The sequence below is a fragment of the Mizuhopecten yessoensis genome, unplaced genomic scaffold (assembly GCF_002113885.1).
Source record: "Mizuhopecten yessoensis strain PY_sf001 unplaced genomic scaffold, ASM211388v2 scaffold401, whole genome shotgun sequence".
Lineage (NCBI taxonomy): Eukaryota > Metazoa > Mollusca > Bivalvia > Pectinida > Pectinidae > Mizuhopecten > Mizuhopecten yessoensis.
Window position 1 is genome coordinate 18,648 of NW_018403528.1, and position 20,642 is coordinate 39,289.

General features: G+C 37.1%; 2 protein-coding genes across 2 annotated transcripts in view; one reads left to right on the top strand and one right to left on the bottom strand.

Moving 5' to 3' along the window:
* LOC110447651 (RNA polymerase II-associated protein 1-like) overlaps positions 1-12,818 on the bottom strand; it is a 27,508-nt gene extending 14,690 nt beyond the window's left edge. Inside the window, exons 1-15 of the mRNA XM_021493497.1 lie at positions 12,674-12,818; positions 11,262-11,466; positions 10,722-10,850; positions 9,197-9,237; positions 8,548-8,637; positions 7,495-7,654; positions 6,871-7,026; positions 6,574-6,705; positions 6,169-6,284; positions 5,223-5,324; positions 4,559-4,660; positions 3,538-3,705; positions 2,890-3,039; positions 1,840-1,977; positions 236-305 (exon numbers count right to left, since the gene is read on the bottom strand). Coding sequence (XP_021349172.1) covers positions 236-305; positions 1,840-1,977; positions 2,890-3,039; positions 3,538-3,705; positions 4,559-4,660; positions 5,223-5,324; positions 6,169-6,284; positions 6,574-6,705; positions 6,871-7,026; positions 7,495-7,654; positions 8,548-8,637; positions 9,197-9,237; positions 10,722-10,850; positions 11,262-11,454 — 1,747 coding nt within the window. The 5' untranslated portion in view covers positions 11,455-11,466; positions 12,674-12,818. The remainder of the gene's footprint in view (positions 1-235; positions 306-1,839; positions 1,978-2,889; positions 3,040-3,537; positions 3,706-4,558; positions 4,661-5,222; positions 5,325-6,168; positions 6,285-6,573; positions 6,706-6,870; positions 7,027-7,494; positions 7,655-8,547; positions 8,638-9,196; positions 9,238-10,721; positions 10,851-11,261; positions 11,467-12,673) is intronic.
* An 85-nt stretch (positions 12,819-12,903) lies between these two features.
* LOC110447660 (T-complex-associated testis-expressed protein 1-like) lies at positions 12,904-18,436 on the top strand. The gene is made up of 4 exons (XM_021493509.1): positions 12,904-12,935; positions 14,749-15,083; positions 15,217-16,241; positions 17,448-18,436. The coding sequence occupies exons 2-4, from the start codon at positions 14,759-14,761 to the stop codon at positions 17,673-17,675; spliced, it is 1,578 nt and encodes a 525-aa protein (XP_021349184.1). The 5' UTR covers positions 12,904-12,935; positions 14,749-14,758; the 3' UTR covers positions 17,676-18,436.
* The last annotated feature ends 2,206 nt before the right edge of the window (positions 18,437-20,642 follow it).

Genomic DNA, 20,642 nt, shown 5'->3' on the forward strand with positions numbered 1-20,642 from the left:
GACGACGGACAAAAGGCGATCGCAATAGGTCACTTGAGACTTTGTCTCAGGTGACCTAATTATTTCCCCCGATCATTTTGACATACCTGTTCAAATAATATTGTTCTGTTTCAAATGAGACGTCACATGCATCATTTAATCATTATCACCTGACACAATACAAACTCCTGGAATATCTCTTCCCTACACCCCTAGATATGGGATCATACCAACAGGTACTGAAGCATGCTCTTACCACGTTCCTGCCAGCATGTCGGTAAGAACTCACGAATTATCATCTCAATCAGCCCCGGGCACTGCACCACCTTTAAACATAAAACATAAGCATATAATTAATGAATTTAGATATATACATACAGAACAAAACAAAATTACAAAGGGTTATTTTCACTTTCAAATCATATGGAAGATATGACCACAGTTATTCAACGACAAGGAGAGATGGACCTTGCAATGTAAACACATGGGATGATTTTGACCATAGTTTTTGAGGCCTGCAGTAGTTTCTGTGTAAGATTTATTCAAAGTGGAGCTCTGTTAACAGATTGTTGAACCATTCTTATTACTGTAAAACACTTTAACCCCGGCAAAATGTTACCGACTGGTCATCTGAAGCAAATTTGGTCCGGCCTTTCTTTTGTTTATGAATTATATAAATGGATATTTAGATAACGATCGATGTTCACAATGTCGAACTTGCTCCTTGAGGTGAAAGAGGAACAAATTAAAAGGGGGCCAAAAAATTCCATCTGACTATTACTATTACTCAACATTCAACAAAGAATGAAAAACTACCCTGACATGTTATCCTTGACATGTTATAGCATAACTGACATGTTATAGCATAACTGGCCTGTAAGCTTAACACCACAACTAAATTTAAAAAGAAGCAACTCAGGACTGAGTTATATGAATCTTACAAATGAAGTCAAGAACAGTAAGATCAGTAAGAAAGGTTTCTACTTCACAGATATATTCCAGATACATGAACCTATCACAACACTTCACACCCACCCAAATCTGCTTGGCACCCACATATTTTAACTTTGGATTATACCTGCCATTCTCTCTTGAGTACTGACGATATCCTGCCAAACAATCTCTTTTGAGTATATAGGGTTTAATTTTGTTTAAAGTCCTATTAACAGCTAAGGTCATTTAAGGATGTGCCTCCATGTGTGTAGTATATGCATGCTTGCGTGTGTGTATGCAGGAGACAGGGTATGTTGTGGGCTTGCCTCCTTGTGATAGTGCAGATCTGATGCCGACTTTATAGTGCTATCTCACTGAAGTACCATGCCGAAAGCGCCCAGCACAGCATTCCACCCGTTCACATTATACTGACAACGGGTGAACTAGTTGTTGCCATTCCCCTTAATGCTGAGCGTTAAGCAGGGAATAACAACTACCATTTTTAAGGACTTTAGTATGTCCTGGCCTGGGAACAGAACAGAACCCATTGCCTTCCTCACCAAGCAAGGCGCTAGGAAATAGAAGGTAGTTAGATGTAGAAAGAAGGATAAGATTCCCAAATATTGCAATGGGTGCAGCAGATTTATTTTGGTCACTTTTGTGAAACCAAACAGAGGACACCAAAGCAAATCTCCAATTCTGCAGGGGGTTCCCACATTAGCAGTGGGTAACAGCACTGACCCCCCACCGACAGGGGAGTGTTGAGTATATAGATGAGGCTTTCTTTCATATGTGACATTCTAAACAAACCCATATAAAACTGAGATTTTCAGAAGTCAGTTCATTTGATATGAAAAAGCCAATCTGAGAGACTGAAAACTGTTGGTCTGTATACAGACAAACACAAATGAATTGATAAAAAGCTACTTTATATGCCACTGTGGTGGAATGTTGTACCATCCGCGTTAGGATACCAATGATGTGCAGCACAGTAGGGGCCTGGGGGCGCCACTGGTCTAGGAGGAACCGTATCCTTGGTAACAGGTTCATTCTCTCCACAAGACACTGAAATATGGAGATCATATAAAGAAAATCTGAGCAGCTAAAAAGATCAGGGAAAAAAATACATAAATAAGTATCTTCCATATTTCTCTCTAAACTGTAAAATAATCAGCTCTAAAGTAATGTGATATTTGTTATATCACCCTGACATGCAATAATCAATTACTTGGCAGGAAACTGTTGCTCTATGTAGTTTAAAACCTGTTTTTTTTCCATTCCTTTTCTCTCTCCATTGTGATTGATATAACAAATAGAACTATCTCCAATTTTTTGCTCTTACATAACAATGTGTCTTACTCATTTCTTCATTGACACAAAATCATCAATTTTTCTATTTTCATTATTTAGTATAGAATTTGAGCAAGCAGCAAACGACATCATCAAAATCTTTAGTTATTAAACTCTACATAACCTCTGTATCTGTAACATCCTTAGCATTATCAGGGCTTATCTGTTCATATCTGATTTAGTTCAGCAAGCAACTTTTGTATCATTTTTTCAATACAAATGTTGTGAAAAATCACGAGAAGTTAACAAAACATTTTCTAGTATAAATATATGAGTATTAATTAATCCCTGAGAAACCTTTGTTTCAGAAAGCCGGAGGGCAAAAATTTAACGTGACAAAAAAATTAAAATTAAAGAAGGAAATAAAGTTTCAAGAACTAAAGACTCATTATAGTTTAACAGTTAAAAGTTATTTTCAAAAAACTTTGTGGAGTTGACGCCTGCAACGGCAGTGATGTAAACCCTACTTTAATGCATGAGCTGATTTAAACATCAATGTTTAAAAAAAAAAGAGTTATATTGATTTAATAGACATAGGAGACTAACAAATCATCTTGTAAATCATAAGTAAGGAATGCCATCTATTACAAATCTGGTTGTGTCGTATACCATACAAAGACATCTTACCAAGACAACATCACGTTTGAGAATATCTGCATCAGTTTCCTGTGGAGTGTTTTCGTCATCGTCTTCCTTTGTTGTCATCTGATCCTGTGATGGGTTCATTGTCGTGACGACATGACCTTGATACCAGGGAAACACACTGTCCAGTGCAAGCTGTTGTAAAACAAAATCAACAATGTAGACTTTTTATTGGATAAATTGTTGTCAAGAAATTCCAAAATAAATATTGCTTAATAAATAAATATACACTTTTATAATGTACCAGGTAATTTTTACTTCAAACCAATAGAAGTTATTCGGTTTTTTTCAATGCATGATGTTTAATATGCTACTCAGCTACCTAAAGATGTGTACAAGAAATGATTGATCGTGATTTCAAAGTACAAAAATAAAATTGGAAAGGTAAAATACAATCTATTCTGTTAATTGTACCAAAAGAAATATTTCTTGTTTCTTGGTAAATACCAGTAAAATTTTAATTGGTTGGAGAAATAGATATTGTGGAGGTATATTATTATGCAGAATTTTTACTTGCTAAAAATATGAAGAGTATGAAACATAACAACAAATGCAGGGAAGGGAGATAACTGTGTCCAATTCTACCTCACATAGAAGGAGTATAGAGGGTGACACCATAGTGTCAAGACAAACCTCATCCGCAGGATTGACCAGTAGACTATGTAGAGCATGCACGGCCGCTGACAGAACCATGTCAATCTTATCGTCCATAGCCCAGCGCACCAGGAACACCACACCCCCATCTAACACAGCAGGGAGTATAGGGGACTGGACCAGTTGGCACAGCTCACCACTGCGGGCCTGGAAAGGGATGAGACAAGAGTATTACTTCAGCATAGTCGAGATACCTTCACTGCAGTATAAAGTGAAATAATGTCCACTGTGACTTCACATTATTAAAGTGAGATCTAATTACAATGTCCAGTCAAATGTCCCATCACATTGTACTGTCTGAAGGATCACTGAAAATCTCCTGCTGTTTCAGGGAATATATACCGCAGGAAAGTCTATTGTTTTGAAAATATAACATACGAGCTGCCATACTATAGGAATCCAGGATATTCATTGGGAAACCATTAAATATCCTCTGTAGTCCACACTTCACCGTTGAATATCACCTATTTATTACATTTTTGCCAGTGAAATATCGGATTCTATCAACTTGACAAAACTGACAAATATCAAAAGTGATATTTTCAGTGTGAAAATATCACTTTTTGGTATTGACCAAACATAATGGTATCTTCAATTCGCTGCATTCAAAGGCAACAATTTTTTGTTCAGATTCAAATGAAGCAGTATAATAATTGGTTGTTATGGTAAGTGTTTGGTACACACACTTAAGTATTTACATGAATATACAATTAATAACATTTTTATAAGCAATCATATCAGAAAATAGCAGAAAACGTCAGAATTGCTGTGAGAATACCATTCAAAATGGCGCGCAGCCTTGTTGTCAAGGGTGACGTCATTAGAATATGGCACTAATTATTACGCTATGCACTCATGAAAAATATCAATATATTAGCCACACTCGTGAAATATATTTGTTATTACTGAAGATACCATTAAATATCCTCTATACATTTTGTATCATATCATTATGCTCTTAAAACTAAACTGCGTAGAAGAGAAATGAGAAAAAAACTACCCTGGAGAAGATCCGAGCCATCGTGGTGAAAGCTATGACTCGCTGCTGTGTGTTGGTACTCCGGGCCAGCAGGAACAGTTCCTCCAGAGTGTATCCCGCTCTCTACAAGTCATCAAACAATAATCATCCCTACAAATCTACTCTCAACATTTATACGGTTTGACATTGATTTCCACATGTAGCCAGTACAGGGTTAAAGGATACCACTAGATACATAAAAACATCCCCTTGACCATCAACAAAGCATTAACAACACCCAAGATTGTCCCAGCCCTTTTTTTCTGCTGAGCTCTGATTTTATATTTCAAGACTTACGATACCATAGATATTAAAATATTCTACAGTATTTTTTTGATAAAAAAAAAATTGAGACTGACCAAACCTTAGAAACCTAGTGTGTGTTTTATTTCGAAAAAAAAGAGAATTTCAAATACTTGTCATATCTTAGAAACTAGCCTTATTTCAATACTGAAATAATTTTAACTGAATTTCTTGAACTCCTTAGGTTGTTTTTTTTCATTACATATTTCAGAACATGCGAGTGAATGTGAGAGTGTGCTAGAAAGTAAATTTTAAAATTCAATGATTAACTTAGAATATTATTTGGATGACGGTGAGATAACATGACACATTTACTGGAAATGTATGTTGGGTTATTGCTTACCTCTGGTTCATTACCATGGTGATGTAATCCAGAGGTCACAGGAAGGTCAAGGTCAGCATGTACCAGTTGACCTTTAAAGTCAAATCTTGCTTGCTGACCAGTCTAGAAATCATAAACACTTGTCAACCAGTGCAGCATAAAAAGGAAAGAAGCAGGAAATATAAAAACTAACAAATAATCTATTGACTAGGGCCGTTTTCCTTTATCCCGTTCCAAACGGTTGAACCTGTTACACCAGAGTTGTTCGTTAATGAAATAAGGTTGGACCTAGAAATCTGATGCTGCTTTCAGGCGAGCCACGACAAAGCCTTGCAAGTCCTGCATAAACATTTGCAGGTTCTCTAGTATTTATACCTGAAATATTGCATTAAAAAACAGACAAACCATTTGTTCCATATAAATGAACAGGCCCTAGATCTGTAAGTCAAAGGCTATCAAACTTCCATAAAAACAGCCTGATCAAAACAATGAGTACAGGTGGACAATTTTAGAATAAAATAATTACATCACTGAATCAGTGGAGTTTCATTAAGTCTGGTTAAAACTATAGGAGGATTTGTTTGCACAAGATTTGATTTTTTGGAAAAAAAGTAACACAGCTACAAGAAAAACAGCTAATTCAAAAAAGGGGGTGTAGGTGTGCAGCTTCAGAGTGTGGCGACTATAACAGTTAACTCTCCTGAAATTACGATAAAAACTGTAGGAGGCGGCCTACAGACTGACAAACAGATGGACAAACAACCTCATTTTGTGGCAAGTTGGAGGGATAGGGATGGGGGATATTATGTAATCAATAGTTCAGTATACACTGTATCAAGATTGAATTTAATTAACTACACTGATATTAATTATTTTTCTATAATATAATGTAGTCTTTCTGTTGATAATTGACGATGGGCATTCACTTACATGCTTTATATCATATTGTATCTATAACAAATACTACCTGCGTGTCTCCCGTTTTAGGGGCAGGTAACTCCTTCATCCAGGATAACTTGTCATATTCTGCTTTATCCATGTTCACCCACTCTCTCCTGGGTTTAACAGGTAATTCCTCCTCACCTAAACATGGGGTAAATCATTATAAGGAAATGACATTGTGACATTTTCATTTAGACTTGAAAGCTTACAAAAGAGATATCAAAGCAGCAATGTGAATGAAATTGAAATGCAAACCAAAAATGAAAACGGTCATTTCAGGTCAAAAACGCAAAAATAACCTACTACATGGTAAGAGGAAGGAATTAGTGTTAATTGGATAGAATTCGGTTTTGTGCCTTGTTCCAGTAAGTGAACAACAGTTTTGACACAATATCACACTGTGTCTGCCTCATGACCAATGATAACTTACTCAGAGTAACTGACTCAGTCTTAACCCTCTGTGATGATTCTGTCTCCAAAGGCGGTCTGGGTGGAACGGTGGATTCCAACACTGGGTTTTCTTTTTTTGATTTTGACTTTATAAAAGACAACAGCTTCGGATCTGAACAGATAAAGACACAAAACAAGCTATGAAGTTCATGTAAGATTTCACAACTAAAGATGCACTTGTATACTGCATTTCTTTTAAAGACTAGTAATTATGATGTTATTATTTGACCAAAGAATCGCTGCAATGCAACAATCTCTACTTATCCTCCTGACCTACCCAGCATTTCAATAAGCCTCTGTTGTTCCTGTTGGATTTCTGCCTCTGACATGGCTGAAAGTTTCTCTGTGTTTTCGTCATGAATCTGCCGGGCAGCATCCTTCCCAAAGGTAGCACTAAGGCCAATTCCTTCCACTAGGTGGGGTCCCTCTGCACCTGTAACAAACATGTCTGTTCTAAGTGTGGAGCTGAATCATATCTTGTATTTACAGAAATATAATATGAAATGATACAGTATTAAAATCAGTTGATTTCAGTGTATTCTACACTTTTTCCCCACTCAGCTTGGGAGAATTTTTTTTTAACTCAATCGGTAGAGTGTCAGACTAGTAAACCGAAGGTCGCAGGTTCAACCCCTAGGCATTAAAAAGAACAACCTCTCTTACAATGGCACTCAGCATGGGGCCCTGGAAAATATTGACAAAAATACTCAACAATACTTTGACAAGAATTGCTATAATCCCCTGAAAACTCATGAAGAGTTCTTTCCTAGAGGAGGAGATTGTCACCCTGGTAAAATACTAGTTACTCCCTGCTGATTCGGCTAGTCATTGATTCAGTTGTTCTTAGTACTGTTGATTACATCCGTCTCCATGGTTGATAACGAGATTGTGGCTGTCTTACCTGAGACGACAGTTTCCATAGAGGCATGTGATGACGATGATGAACCTGTTGAAACCTTTGCTTCTTCTTGTTCTAACATGACACCAAAGTATCCCGCACCCCGCGCAGAAAATTGCTGGGCAAACAAACTCTTCTTCTTACCATGACTAGCAGCCTCTTTCTATAACCAAAGAGGAAAATGGAATCAAATTCATAACCAAATGGCTTGTTTCTAATCAAATGTATACGAACTGTATGACCCGACCTTTTTCACTGCATATCAAAACATGGTTTGTTTTCACAGTTACTATGCAAAGACTGCAAAAGTAAGTACAGTAAATCTGTCAATGTTTCAGGTTACATAATGTGATTTGTCACTGAGGTTTAAGAAAGAGGGGAGACACAGCTAGCGCTTCTAGGGAGAAACACCTGTCAGACTTACCTGCGAAAGATCACTACGATAGAAGACAGATGGGAAGGCTTGACAGGTGTGTCTGGGGAGAAACACCTGTCAGACTTACCTGAGACAACTCACTACGGAAGAAGACAGATGGGATAGCTTGACTAATGTGTCTGGGGAGAAACACCTGTCAGACTTACCTGCGAAAGATCACCATGGTGGAAGACAGATGGGAAGGCTTGACTAGTGTGTCTGGGGAGAAACACCTGTGAGACTTACCTGCGAAAGATCACTACGATAGGAGACAGATGGGAAGGTTTGACTAGCGTGTCTGGGGAGAAACACCTGCCAGACTTACCTGCGAAAGATCACTACGATAGAAGACAGACGGGAAGGCTTGACTAGTGTGTCTGGGGAGAAACACCTGTGAGACTTACCTGCGAAATATCACCATGGTGGAAGACAGATGGGAAGGCTTGACTAGTGTGTCGGGGGAAAAACACCTGTCAGATTTACCTGCGATAGATCACTATGGTGGAAGACAGATGGAAATGCTTGACTAGTGTGTCTGGGGAGAAACACATGTCAGACTTACCTGCAATAGATCACTGAGGTGGAAGACAGATCGAAAGGTTTGACTAGCGAGTCTGGGGAGAAACACCTGTCAGACTTACCTGCGATGGATCACCATGGTGGAAGACAGATGGGAAGGCTTGACTAGTGTGTCTGGGGAGATGCACCTGAATTGCCCTAGTGTCCCTCTCCTATTCAAAATGAATTCTAGACATAAATATATTACATTTATCAATTGATACAAATGTATTCTCACGTGTCACTGATATTGTAGTTTAATCTAATGATTTTTTTTCTTTGCAATCTACCTGTACAAACTCCAGATATCTAATTGTCAATTAAAAAATATAAATGCCACAAAGATTTACAGATTGCCCCAGTGCCATACAGTATACTTGAAAGTGTATGTATATCCAATAGGACAGATATGTAGACATTACAAACATTTGGCACATTTGATCTTTTTTTTAAATTCCAAAAAATTATACACATAGTCAAACCTGTATTAAGAGACCACCTTCCAGTGATTCATAGTCTGTTTACAGAGGAGGTCTATTATTGAATGTGGTCTCATAATACAGGTTTAACAGGTAACATGATATTAACTGCTATGAGTAGTTTTAAAAGTGGTCCCTTAAAACAAACACATAGACTGTTTACTTAGGTGGTCTTTCAAGCATGTTTTACCACATTTATTAAAACTCCGAACAATTTTTGTCAAATTGGCATAAAAAAGATGATAAAACTTACAATAATCTTGGTCAACACTGCGGCAGTAGACGTGTCTGCTTCTGAAAAATATATCGTTCAATATTAATATATTTTAACTGTCGTGTTATCATCAGTGTTGACATGACAGTTGTGATCGGCGATCGGTTTAAAATCATAATCGATAATCGGTTTGTAATCGAGGAATTAATAAACCAATCGATGATCGATTGCATAATCACTTTATAATTTTTTGGGACTTAAAACCCAAATAAAGTGAGAACACTAACTGTTACATCAATAGACAGAGTTGTTAACTATACATTAGGTTTCGTTCTTTTATAATGAATGAATATCAAGCAAGTTTTATGCATTTTTATCAATCATATAGAATAAATCTTAAGAATATATGACTTTCAAAGCATAATTTACATGTAAGACATTTAAATACTTTGATCTTAACGATGAACCGATAATATCGATGATAGAATTTGTAATCGATGATCGGAATCAGAAAGGGCAAACCAGTCGATTTTCGATTACATGACAGCTACCTACAGTACAATACATGAGGTTTTACTTAAGGACTCCCTGTCCTATTGCAGGCAGGCAAAACACTAAAGAGTTCCATTATAGTTGTTTGTAAAGTAACCTCCCCTCCATTTCGTTTTGGATATTACTGTTGAGCAAGTTGGCTAGGACACTGGTATTGATCAGGACGATCACTTGACTAGATCAACAGTATAATGATTGGAGGTCCAGAATCGGACCCTGGCCTAGCAGCATTGCACTTATACACTCAGGTTACATTCGTGTATCCCGGTTAAAACGGTATGTAATGTTTGGCACAGAAATTTTCCACGATAAACGAACGCACTTGGACCGTTCTATATGCAGACCTAAAAATGCACTGTTTCGGAGAATAAAAAAACAATGTATCAAGAATAATATTCTTTTATCGGTCCATTAAATTACATAACGTATCTTAAAAACTACATGTGACTTGACATTGTTTTAGAAAGAAATAACGCAAATTGGCAATAGTCAGCATTTTAGTTTCGGTCAGGTACGTCTTGACCCCTCAATCTACACATGCCGAATTTTCCCGAGGTCAGCCTCGGTTCAGATATGTGCCTGTCGTTATCTTTATAGGTTCAACCGGTTGAACTGTTTCAACCGGATATGCCAATATACTCTCAGATCACTGTTGTTGATTCGGTTTTGGTCTATTTGATCTTTATCATTCTTTCATACAAGTTCCATTTAAGGCATTATCTTCTCTTCAGAAATGATTTATCAGAGCTATGATTACCATACTAGATAAAACTGTCCATTGAAGAGTTCCATTTTTTTTGCAGTGGTACAGAGATCATTAATGTCACTTAATTAAATTCTCTTTCTGTTATTAATATAAACTTTTCATAATACATCATGGTCATGTGTTTCCAGTGCAGTTACCACGTTATTGTGCACATATAACTTTCATCAACAATTGATTCTGGCCTTGTACGATTTGCCTGTGGATATATCTTGTTTAGTGCAGAGTATTTGTACTCCGAGAACTTACTGTCAAGCCTTTCCTCTGGACTCAGATTCATCTCTGCCTCTCTCTTCTGTCTTCTGGATTTCTCTTCCTGCTGGCTCTTAAACCTAGACTTTTTTATGGGTGGTACACTTGTCAATTCAGGAGGAAGAACTAAAAAAAAATCAAAGAATAGTTTTTATACACTTTCCGTCAGGTTCTAACATATTACTTATGAGGTAACAGATACTGATGATTTACACCAGGCTACCAATTTAAATTAAAAACCCATAACGAAAATCATTAAATGTCATAGTCACCATTGTGTACACTGAAATAATATCAAAAAGAAAACTGAACATATTATGAAGAGTATGATTTACCTGATGAAGTTTATAATCTACATGATGAAGTTTATGATCCACATGATGAAGTTTATGATCCACATGATGAAGTTTATGATCTACATGCATGCTGATACATACATTAGTTCATCTTTTTTTAAATCTGTTGATAAGGGGAAATAATCTAGAATCTCCCATGATTTCAGTATTGTTTTGTGTACAATTTGATTTGTATATTTACCATCCATGTTAACCACATCCCGATTTGTGTCTTCCTCCTCAGTGGCAGGTTTGCTGTCATCAGAAGTACTGGTTTTGCGTTTGTCTGGGCGTTTGAATATAGTGACTCCTGGCTTTTCCTTGTTCGCCATGAATTCTTTTTGGAATTTTAGGAGATCTTCCTCCGTGTCACCTGGTTTAGGTCTAGGAAACATCTTTGTTAATATCTACAAAAGACAATCTTTTTGTACAAAACTGTGATTATTACTTTTCATCAAAACATCTTCATTTAAACAATCATCATACTCTTATTTTGTTTGATCATATTCAGTTCCTGAATACTCCTTCTTTGTATGGAAGTTGATATTACTTTGATGTGGATTTGTCAGAGGAAATAAAAGTCCTTATTCAAGTTTATCAAGTTGCTTAACTTTTTTTGGATGCAATTACTTATTCAGGGATATTCTTATGGAGGGATTTTAAATCATAAATCTGTGATCATGAAAACTCAAAAGGTTTTTTTAATAAATGCACAGTTCGTATGAAGTGACTAAAGCAGTGACGTTATAATGTTTTGATAACACTGTGTTTCAGAGCAGTTATTACATGATGATGATGTATATACCCAATGTACATTTGACATTTATACAGAGAGGTAATATTTGGACACTTTCCATGCACACTAGCTCTTCTCCTTATAGGTTCCAGCCCTGGATGGTTTTGGAGAAGAACAAAAAGTCCCTCAACCACCTCTTGTTCTTAAACATTAATGTCATGCAGTCTCTGGTGCTTTCTGCGCAGTTTGAGGGGATGTAGTTTTAGGTCTTCCGACATCCTTTCTACTGATCTTTGTTCCCGGTCTTTATAATTCCTAGTGATAAATCTAGCAGCATGTTTCTGGATTATTTCGATTTAATCTATTCAGGTACAATGTTACAGTTATCTTAGAAAATTTCATAAAGGAACGAGACAGGGAATTTAGTTCACTTGAAAGTATTTATTATATTAAATATGTATGTTTCAAGAAAGACCCACTTAAAAGGGTTTTATTTTTCGCCAAAACAATTATTGAGATTTGGCGACATTTCTGTCCACGTAAACACAGGGGCTCGGTTTCGGGATATTTTTGGTTAGTAATAAACCTATACACACCAGTAAATAACAGCAACACTTCTTATCCGGTGTTTATCAGTTTATACACATTCTAAAACCTTATAAAAATTGAGGGTACCGAGGTATAAAAAAAAGTATTACCTCGGTACCCTCAATTTTCATAAGCCTTAAGAATGTGTATGAACACCGGATAAAAAAGTGTTGCTGTTATTTACTGGTGTGTAAAGGTTTATCCGTTTATTACTAACCGAGCCCCGGTGCCCGTAAACAGCGAAACTCCCCGGTCGATAAATCATAGAGGAGGCGGTAGACAGTAAGCACCTTTTAACGTCTTCCGCTACAGATGTTAAAACAGTATCCACAACAACAAAGTCGTTGTCATCAACTTAATTGATAGGACTATATCAAATGTAAACACAAAACAGAAATAACCACGTCTTGTAACTGCGCGCCACCATATTGGGAATGCCCGGATGTATATGACACTACCCTAATGCTACATGCTCTCAAAAGCCCGGATGCATACTCGCGTTAAGCAAATTCCTACTTCCGGTGTTTCCATAACGACGTGGTCAAGCTGAGGGTAAGTCCTGTCAAATAAGTAAAAAAGATCAGAAAAAGACCTTTTCGGTGCTTAAAATTTATGAAATGCTGATTATTTTAGCACAACTCTTATTTAGAAAACGCTTTGGGGCCTTTTATATTTCAAATGGATTTTAAATACTGACAAACTTATCAAAGGAGACATTTAAAAACACTTCAGCAGGACACTGGTCACAGCCTTGCAATGTTCCTTAAAATACAGTACTCAACATCTAGATCTGTATGTTTCCTGGTGTTGACAGCCGCAGCATATACATAATTGTAATCATCTTATTTGGTTAATAATCAAATAAAATGTTTAACGAATCGTTAAAACTGGTAGCAAACCGTGTAGGCTTACAGTGTTACCATGCGATATGTATATAAAGTGACATAGGTTGCCAACCTCTGACAACATCCAGTTACAGGTACATCTACTAGGCCTAGTACTAGTCTCCTCTGTCAACATCCAGTTACAGGTACATCTACTAGTACTAGTCTCCTCTGTCAACATCCAGTTACAGGTACATCTACTAGTACTAGTCTCCTCTGTCAACATCCAGTTACAGGTACATCTACTAGTACTAGTCTCCTCTGTCAACATCCAGTTACAGGTACATCTACTAGTACTAGTCTCCTCTGTCAACATCCAGTTACAGGTACATCTACTAGTACTAGTCTCCTCTGTCAACATCCAGTTACAGGTACATCTACTAGTACTAGTCTCGTCTGTCAACAAATCTGACGTCACTGTTCAACAGTTGGTACATACGCTACCCAAATTAGTGCATGACAAAAAAAAAGTTTTTAATTGTACTTAAAAAAAAAAATTAATTATTTTCTGATGCCACCAAAAAACTTTCTTTTCGGTTACATTTTAATAGTGGACCACAATGACTTCAAAGTAAGCATATCTGATAACCAGAGAAACCAAAGTATGTCGGCAACATTTTGTAGGGGGTAAATATAGGTATGCTTAAATGTTTGTTTCTGGTCCTTTATAACCAAGTAATAAATAAGTGTACAGTATACAAGATACAAGAATATTTATTTTCCGCTGATTTTGTAAAACATACAACATAAGCTACAAAGAGCTTGTATTGTATATATATGATAAAATAACTGTAGTGCAGTATAGTATAAAAGTGGTATATTTTGTTGCAATCTGAGATTGAACATCACCTTAATGAAATAAACAAAAGTTCATAGCCTGTGCTATTGTGTACCATTTTGGGTACTAATCATCACCAAAAAAACAATGAAATCTCACTCTGAGTTCAGTGTTCTATTTTTGAAGCATACGGGTGACACAACCAGGGTCTCTTGAATGGTAATCGCCTGTCGTACCCACCACTGTGGGTAGTCTTTGTCATGAATCAACAAACTTTGATATATGATCTAGAATTTTAAATACCATTGAAAAACTGTCAAAATTGTACCAATTGGGGTCCACATTAGTTTGTATTACAGGTGTATCAAAAGACAATGCAAGCTACCTGTGATTCAGTCGTTGGCTCGGTACCGGAACAAGTTTTGCTTAAAAGTCTTCAAAACAGATATAAGTTATTTACATTATTGTATATCATATCGTTTGTAAAACTTTTTGTAAAAGATTTTCAGCAGTTAAGTAAAGTAGAACGACAACTTAACTTTTGGTTGATTCTGAAATTGCTTTGCTACAAGTACAGCTAAATCATATATATTGATTGAGTTGAATCAAGCCATACAGAACTTATGTTTTAAGTTTCAGTTTTATGTACAAGTGTATTCATGGTTATCAATGCATTATCGTCGATCAACTGTTGTGCTTTCAGGATACTCAAAATGGCGGATGCTGATCCAACGGCAGATGGAGGGGAAAAGGCTGGAGAGGAAGAGGCCAAGAGCACCCGTAGTGGCCCAAAAAGTCAAGGAGGATCCAAGCCTGCTTCTAGAGCTGGCTCTGCACAGTCAGGGAAAAGTGGCAAAAGTGGAGCCGGAAGCAAAAAGGGCGCCGTCCCACCATCCCCATCGGGTTCTGCAAAGGACAATCCAGCAGCTGATTGGAGAAACATGAGGCGCATTATTGCAGAAGATTCTGAATGGTCGCTGGCTACAGTGCCACTACTGGTTGAGCTCTGCGTGAAACACATTGTCACAAATTTTGAAAGTAAGATATATACTTTTTATCCTCTTATATATTTAATTTACAAAGTCCTAGAAATTATCTATTGTTGATAAATATATGCAATATAAACATTTTCTTTGTTATTCATTCTAACAAGTCTTTTTGTCTGTTTCAGATAATGCAAAAATATTAGATGATTTATTGCCAAAACACAAGTTAAGAGTGCTTGAGAGAATATCAACAGACCTGCCCTTGAAAATAACAGCAAATCTGGTTGACGATGAAGGATACTGGAAAAGGTGTTGTAAAGCCCGCTGGGAAATATGTGATGTGGCTGCTTATGGCAACAACTGGAAAAGGATGTACTTTGAACGGAACCTGCAGTCCATTGTTGAAAATTTCATCCCTGAAACAACAGACATATCAGAACTGAATGATACCCTTCCCCTATCTGCAAATTATGTTAAAAAAATTGATATCCGCCAGTTACTTCCACCTGTCAGGGAAGCTCCAAAAGGACCTGACTTTGATGATTCCTCGGATGCCGGGAGTGATACAGGAGACGAACCGGAGTGTGACCACTTTAACTTTGGTCCTGTTCTCAAACTTCTCCCAAACATTGAGGAACTTCATCTGACGTATGGGGTGAAAGACTGTGGAATGAACTTTGAATGGAATCTGTTTAACTTCACAGCGAGAGACTGTTTACAGCTAGCACAGTGTGTTGCTGCCTGCAAGGGACTCAAAGTGTTTAGACTTCACCGGAGTAAAGTGGATGATGACAAAGTTCGTGTTCTCATAAGTCACATTCTGGACCACCCTGGACTAACTGAGCTGGACTTATCACACAATCTGATTGGTGATCGTGGTGCCCGAGCTGTTGGCAAGTTTCTGAACAATCACAGCCAACTGGTAAAGCTGAACCTTTGTGATAATGACATTCGACCCGCTGGAGCACAGGCAATTGCTCACGCTCTTACCAAGAACACTACCCTAGACATGTTGAACCTGCGACTGAACCGCCTCGGAGATGAGGGAGGCCAGGCCATCTGTCGCGCCTTGTTACGTAACAGTACACTGGCAACTATCAATCTTGGAAGCAATGATATGGCTGAACCTACCGCAGCCATCCTATCACAGGTCGTCATACAGAACACAACACTCAGGTCTATAGATCTCACCTGCAACAAACTCGCTCAGGTAATATTGCAAAGCTATTATATATACATACGGGGATAATTCTATAACATTTTATGACCTCTTTTGGCTTAGGCAGCATTATTTGGAAGGGGGGGGGGGGTCTTTCCCCTCCAAAATTTCTTAAAACAACTTCTTCTAAACTGTTGATTAGAGTTTGACCAAATTCAACTGGAAGCATCCCTAGGTGGTGGGGATTCAAAATTGGAGAGGCTGATCCCCCAGCCCCACCCCAGCGGCTGAGAGGCAGGGCCAAAAAAGTGTTATTTTGCCATATTGCTTTAAGCGACCATTTCTGGTACTAAGAAATGGATATCAACCATATTTTGCTGGCCATATTGCTTTATGTAACCAGTTGATGTATAACGACCGTATTTGGTTAGAAGTATTCTCAGAAAGGGGATACAATATCTATTGAACAATGAAGGGACTGACCCCTGCTGGGCTGAGGGACGGGGCGAAGATGTGCTTATTTGGCCATATTTATATAAGCGAATTCTCTGAAAAAAGTGATGGACATCTGCTGTATTTGGTAAGAAGAATTCTCAGCTAGTTGGGATTCAAAATTGTACAGACGGAGGGACTGACATCCCCTGGCTCTTGGGTCTGGCCACACCGCTAGGAATTAATTCCTGGGCCATCACTTTAAAATGGTTGAGACCCCTACCCTATAACTAAATATACAAATGCTTGGCATATACAAATAAACACAATCATGATATGAGAATTGATTCTTGCGTCGAGCACTACCCCAAGGGACTTAATTCTTGGGCCATACGTTTGAAATGGTTGAGGTCCCCACCCCAGAATCATATATATACCATTGCTGTATCAAACTTGTAACACAATCATGATATTAGAATTGATCCTGAGGTCTGTCCCTACCCCTAGGGACTTAATTTCAGGACCATAACTTTGAAAGGGTTGAGATCCCTAACTAATTGCCAAATATACTATTGCTTGTCATAAAGATCCAGACGAGCGATACAGGTCCTCTTGGACTGTTGGTATTGTTATGCTGCACATGTGACCAAGTATACATACATGTGCACTGTAGGCCTACTCATTTTATTTTTTTTTAGCTGCTATTGATAACATATTCTGTTTATATAAACATGGTGACTGTTTAAATACATAAAACATGAAAACAATATTTGAGGTTTTATTTACAAGTTAAGCTTATAACGATGATGTATATTTGTGTTACAGGATGGTGGTAAACAGATACAGGAAGGTATGGAGGACAACACCACGATAACTCACATGGACTTGACTCTGACGGACAGCGGCCAGGAGGCAGAGTACTGCATCAAACAGATTCTCCATCGCAACCAGGAACGTGAACGCGAATCGAAAATCGTCGACCAGGCTCCACCATCGAAGAAAATACAACCACAGGCTGCCCATAGGTTTAAGCCAATCGTGCAGAAAGCCTAGATTATAAACATGATAGTGACACTGAAGCCTGAACTGGTGATAGGTTTTATGAAGACAATGATGTGTGGCACTGATAAAGATTGAAACTTGCTGATCAACTTACAAATGCAGCTTCCTTGTCAGAAACATGCAATTATATACCACACTTTTGTACTACAAAATGATAGGGGTAAAATGCATTTTTGAGTACACGTGTGGCGTTAGTAGTAAGTTGTTGATGTGTAATTTGAGAAAAGGTACATTCCACACTGTTCATGAGGATGAGGTTGGGTGGGGAATTTGGGGATGTTAAGAAGGGGAATATAAGTACCTTTTTATGTAAAGAGGAACAACGTTATTGGCCTGTTGTAGTGTAAACAATAGATGGATAAAAAGTAGTGCAAAATTATTATTGAAGTTAACAATATTGCTTAAAGGGTTATGTATACAGCTCATGAAAAATAATGGGAAAAGCCTTGTTATAATTCAACAAAGCACCCTTTTGATATTAATGATGTGAAGAAAAATATATTGTATTGTCACTCCTTTTATATATTCTTATGTGAATTTCTTCGTTAGAAACATTTACCAAATATATGACTTGAATGCAGTACAATTGTGCTAATTTATTTACAACTCTAGAGTGTGTTATAACTGCTAGTGTATATATGTGTATATATATATACATGTGTCATGCACAACATTCATTCTCTAGGGGTATCTTATTATGTACCTTGATGATGGAACTATTTTGTTAATAAAATTCATAACTTCATCAGAAATTTTTGTCAATGATTTTATTTTAAAACTCAACTGGCCCAAAGGGCCTAGTGAGCTTATGCTGTAATGCGTAATTTACAACATTTTAGACTTTTATAGTTACATGTGTCTAGTATAGGGTCCACATCTCCTACACCAAACTCTTTAACATTCAGACACAAAAAAAGTACAAATCACACATTATTCATGCATATTAATTGCTCCCTAGAAATCAATATATAACAATTTAAATCTTTTATTTTCTCATTGTTTATCTAGCAACACAGAGTTTACAGTAGGGTTGACAACGGTTAGCTGGTTAGCCAGGTAAACGGTTACTCGGTCGGAAAACACAAAACGGTTACTGAAATAAATAATCAAATAGTCAGACATTTACTTACTTACCCCTTCGGGGAGCCCCATGTTTCCCTGGCTTAGACCTACAAATTATCTTTAGATGCGACCAAAATCGGATGGTTTGGTAATAAAAGAAGTGTTCGGGGATTACATGTTAGTTATAATTTTGTACTATATTTTAAATACTGACAAAGAGATGTCGCCAACACCATAAAAAATCTGAACAAATGTTAAAAGGAAGCCAGAATACAAAATTGTGAAATATGAACTTTAAGAACCCGCTTTTACATGCCAGATGTAAATATAATCTGAAGTGTTCACGCTTGAATGGACAAGCATGTCTTAAAACGTGTGTCAAGCAAATTTTCTTATAAACAGCAATATTACCGCATATAATTTCAAGCACGTATAACTAATTGAATCCCACCTTACTGTATTCCGACATTTGTTGTTCATGAAATATACTTACTGAGGTTACATGCAAATATTTCCTGCGTCTAGCTTGAAATACGCGAGTAAACTATCATGCTAATTAATATATATATGTACATGTATGTTTGTGGTGTAAATAGGTTATATAGAACATTTTCTACACATATATATTGTATTTGTTGCTGTTTATTATTAGATTACCAAATTGACCGATTTTAACAGTTACTCGATCAGAAGATTTTCTGAGTAACCAGTTACCAAAATATGACCAGTTTGACAACCCCAGTTTAAAGACTGATTTGTTTAGCTCACCTGGCCCAAAGGTCACAGGGGTCAATTATCTTAAAAAACTTCCAAATCACTTCTTCTGAATAACCAGAAAGCCCAGGATGATGATATTTGGCCAGTAACATGCTGGGATGAAGGGTTACCAAGTTTGTTCAAATGAATGATCTTAACCTATATTCAAGATCACAGGGGTCAAATATGTTTTAAACCTTTAAACAAGTTCTTCTGAATAACCAAAAAGCCCAGGGTGATGATATTTGGCCAGTAGCATGCTTTGATGAAGGATCACACAGTCTTCAAAATTAATAACTCTGCCCTTTATTTCAAGGTCATAGGGGTCAAATATATTTTAAACCTTTAACTGACTTCTTCTGAATTACCAAATGCCAACATTGTTGATATTTAGCCAGTAACATGCTTTTTTTCATTTTAATCACCTTGACCCTTACTTTGTTCAACGTAATGACCTTGTTCGACTTTTAAAGTCACAGGGGTCAAATGTTTTTAAATCTTTTAACAAGTAACTCTTTTGAATGATTTATAGTCATAAATACTGATATTTTGCATGTATAGCTTTATTTTAGTCAGCTTCTAAGTTTACAAGTTTGAGAATAATACCAGGTGAGCGATGCAGGCCCACTCAGGGCCTCTTGTTATTTTTGTAAACAGTAATTTTGGTAGCTTAAAAGTCATAAAATACATTATCATCATCCTGTTTCTGAATCAAGTTACTTGAGCAACATTAATTGTATACATATACAACATTTTCTGGATATTTTATCTGAAAATAACTACTAGCCACATACTATCATTACTGTAAGTACTTGACAAGAGCCCACACTATCAGGTTTGAACACTTAGTTTGTTACACTGGAGGACCACAGGTCACAAGGCAGAGGTGTAAATGCTAAAAACGCAAGTTGCAGTTTATTGAGTTTGGTGGCATGTTCCTAAAGGAATTTTTGAAATCTAGGTGTTCCGAAGAGAATATCAACAGCTAAGATCATTAAAGGACATGCCTCCATCTGTGTTATGTATGCGTGTATGTGTGTGTGCCGGAGACAGGGTATGTTGATGTACTTGCTTCCTTGTGATAGTCGGATCTGATGCCGAGTTTAGAGTGCTGTCTCACTGAAATACCATGCCGAAGGC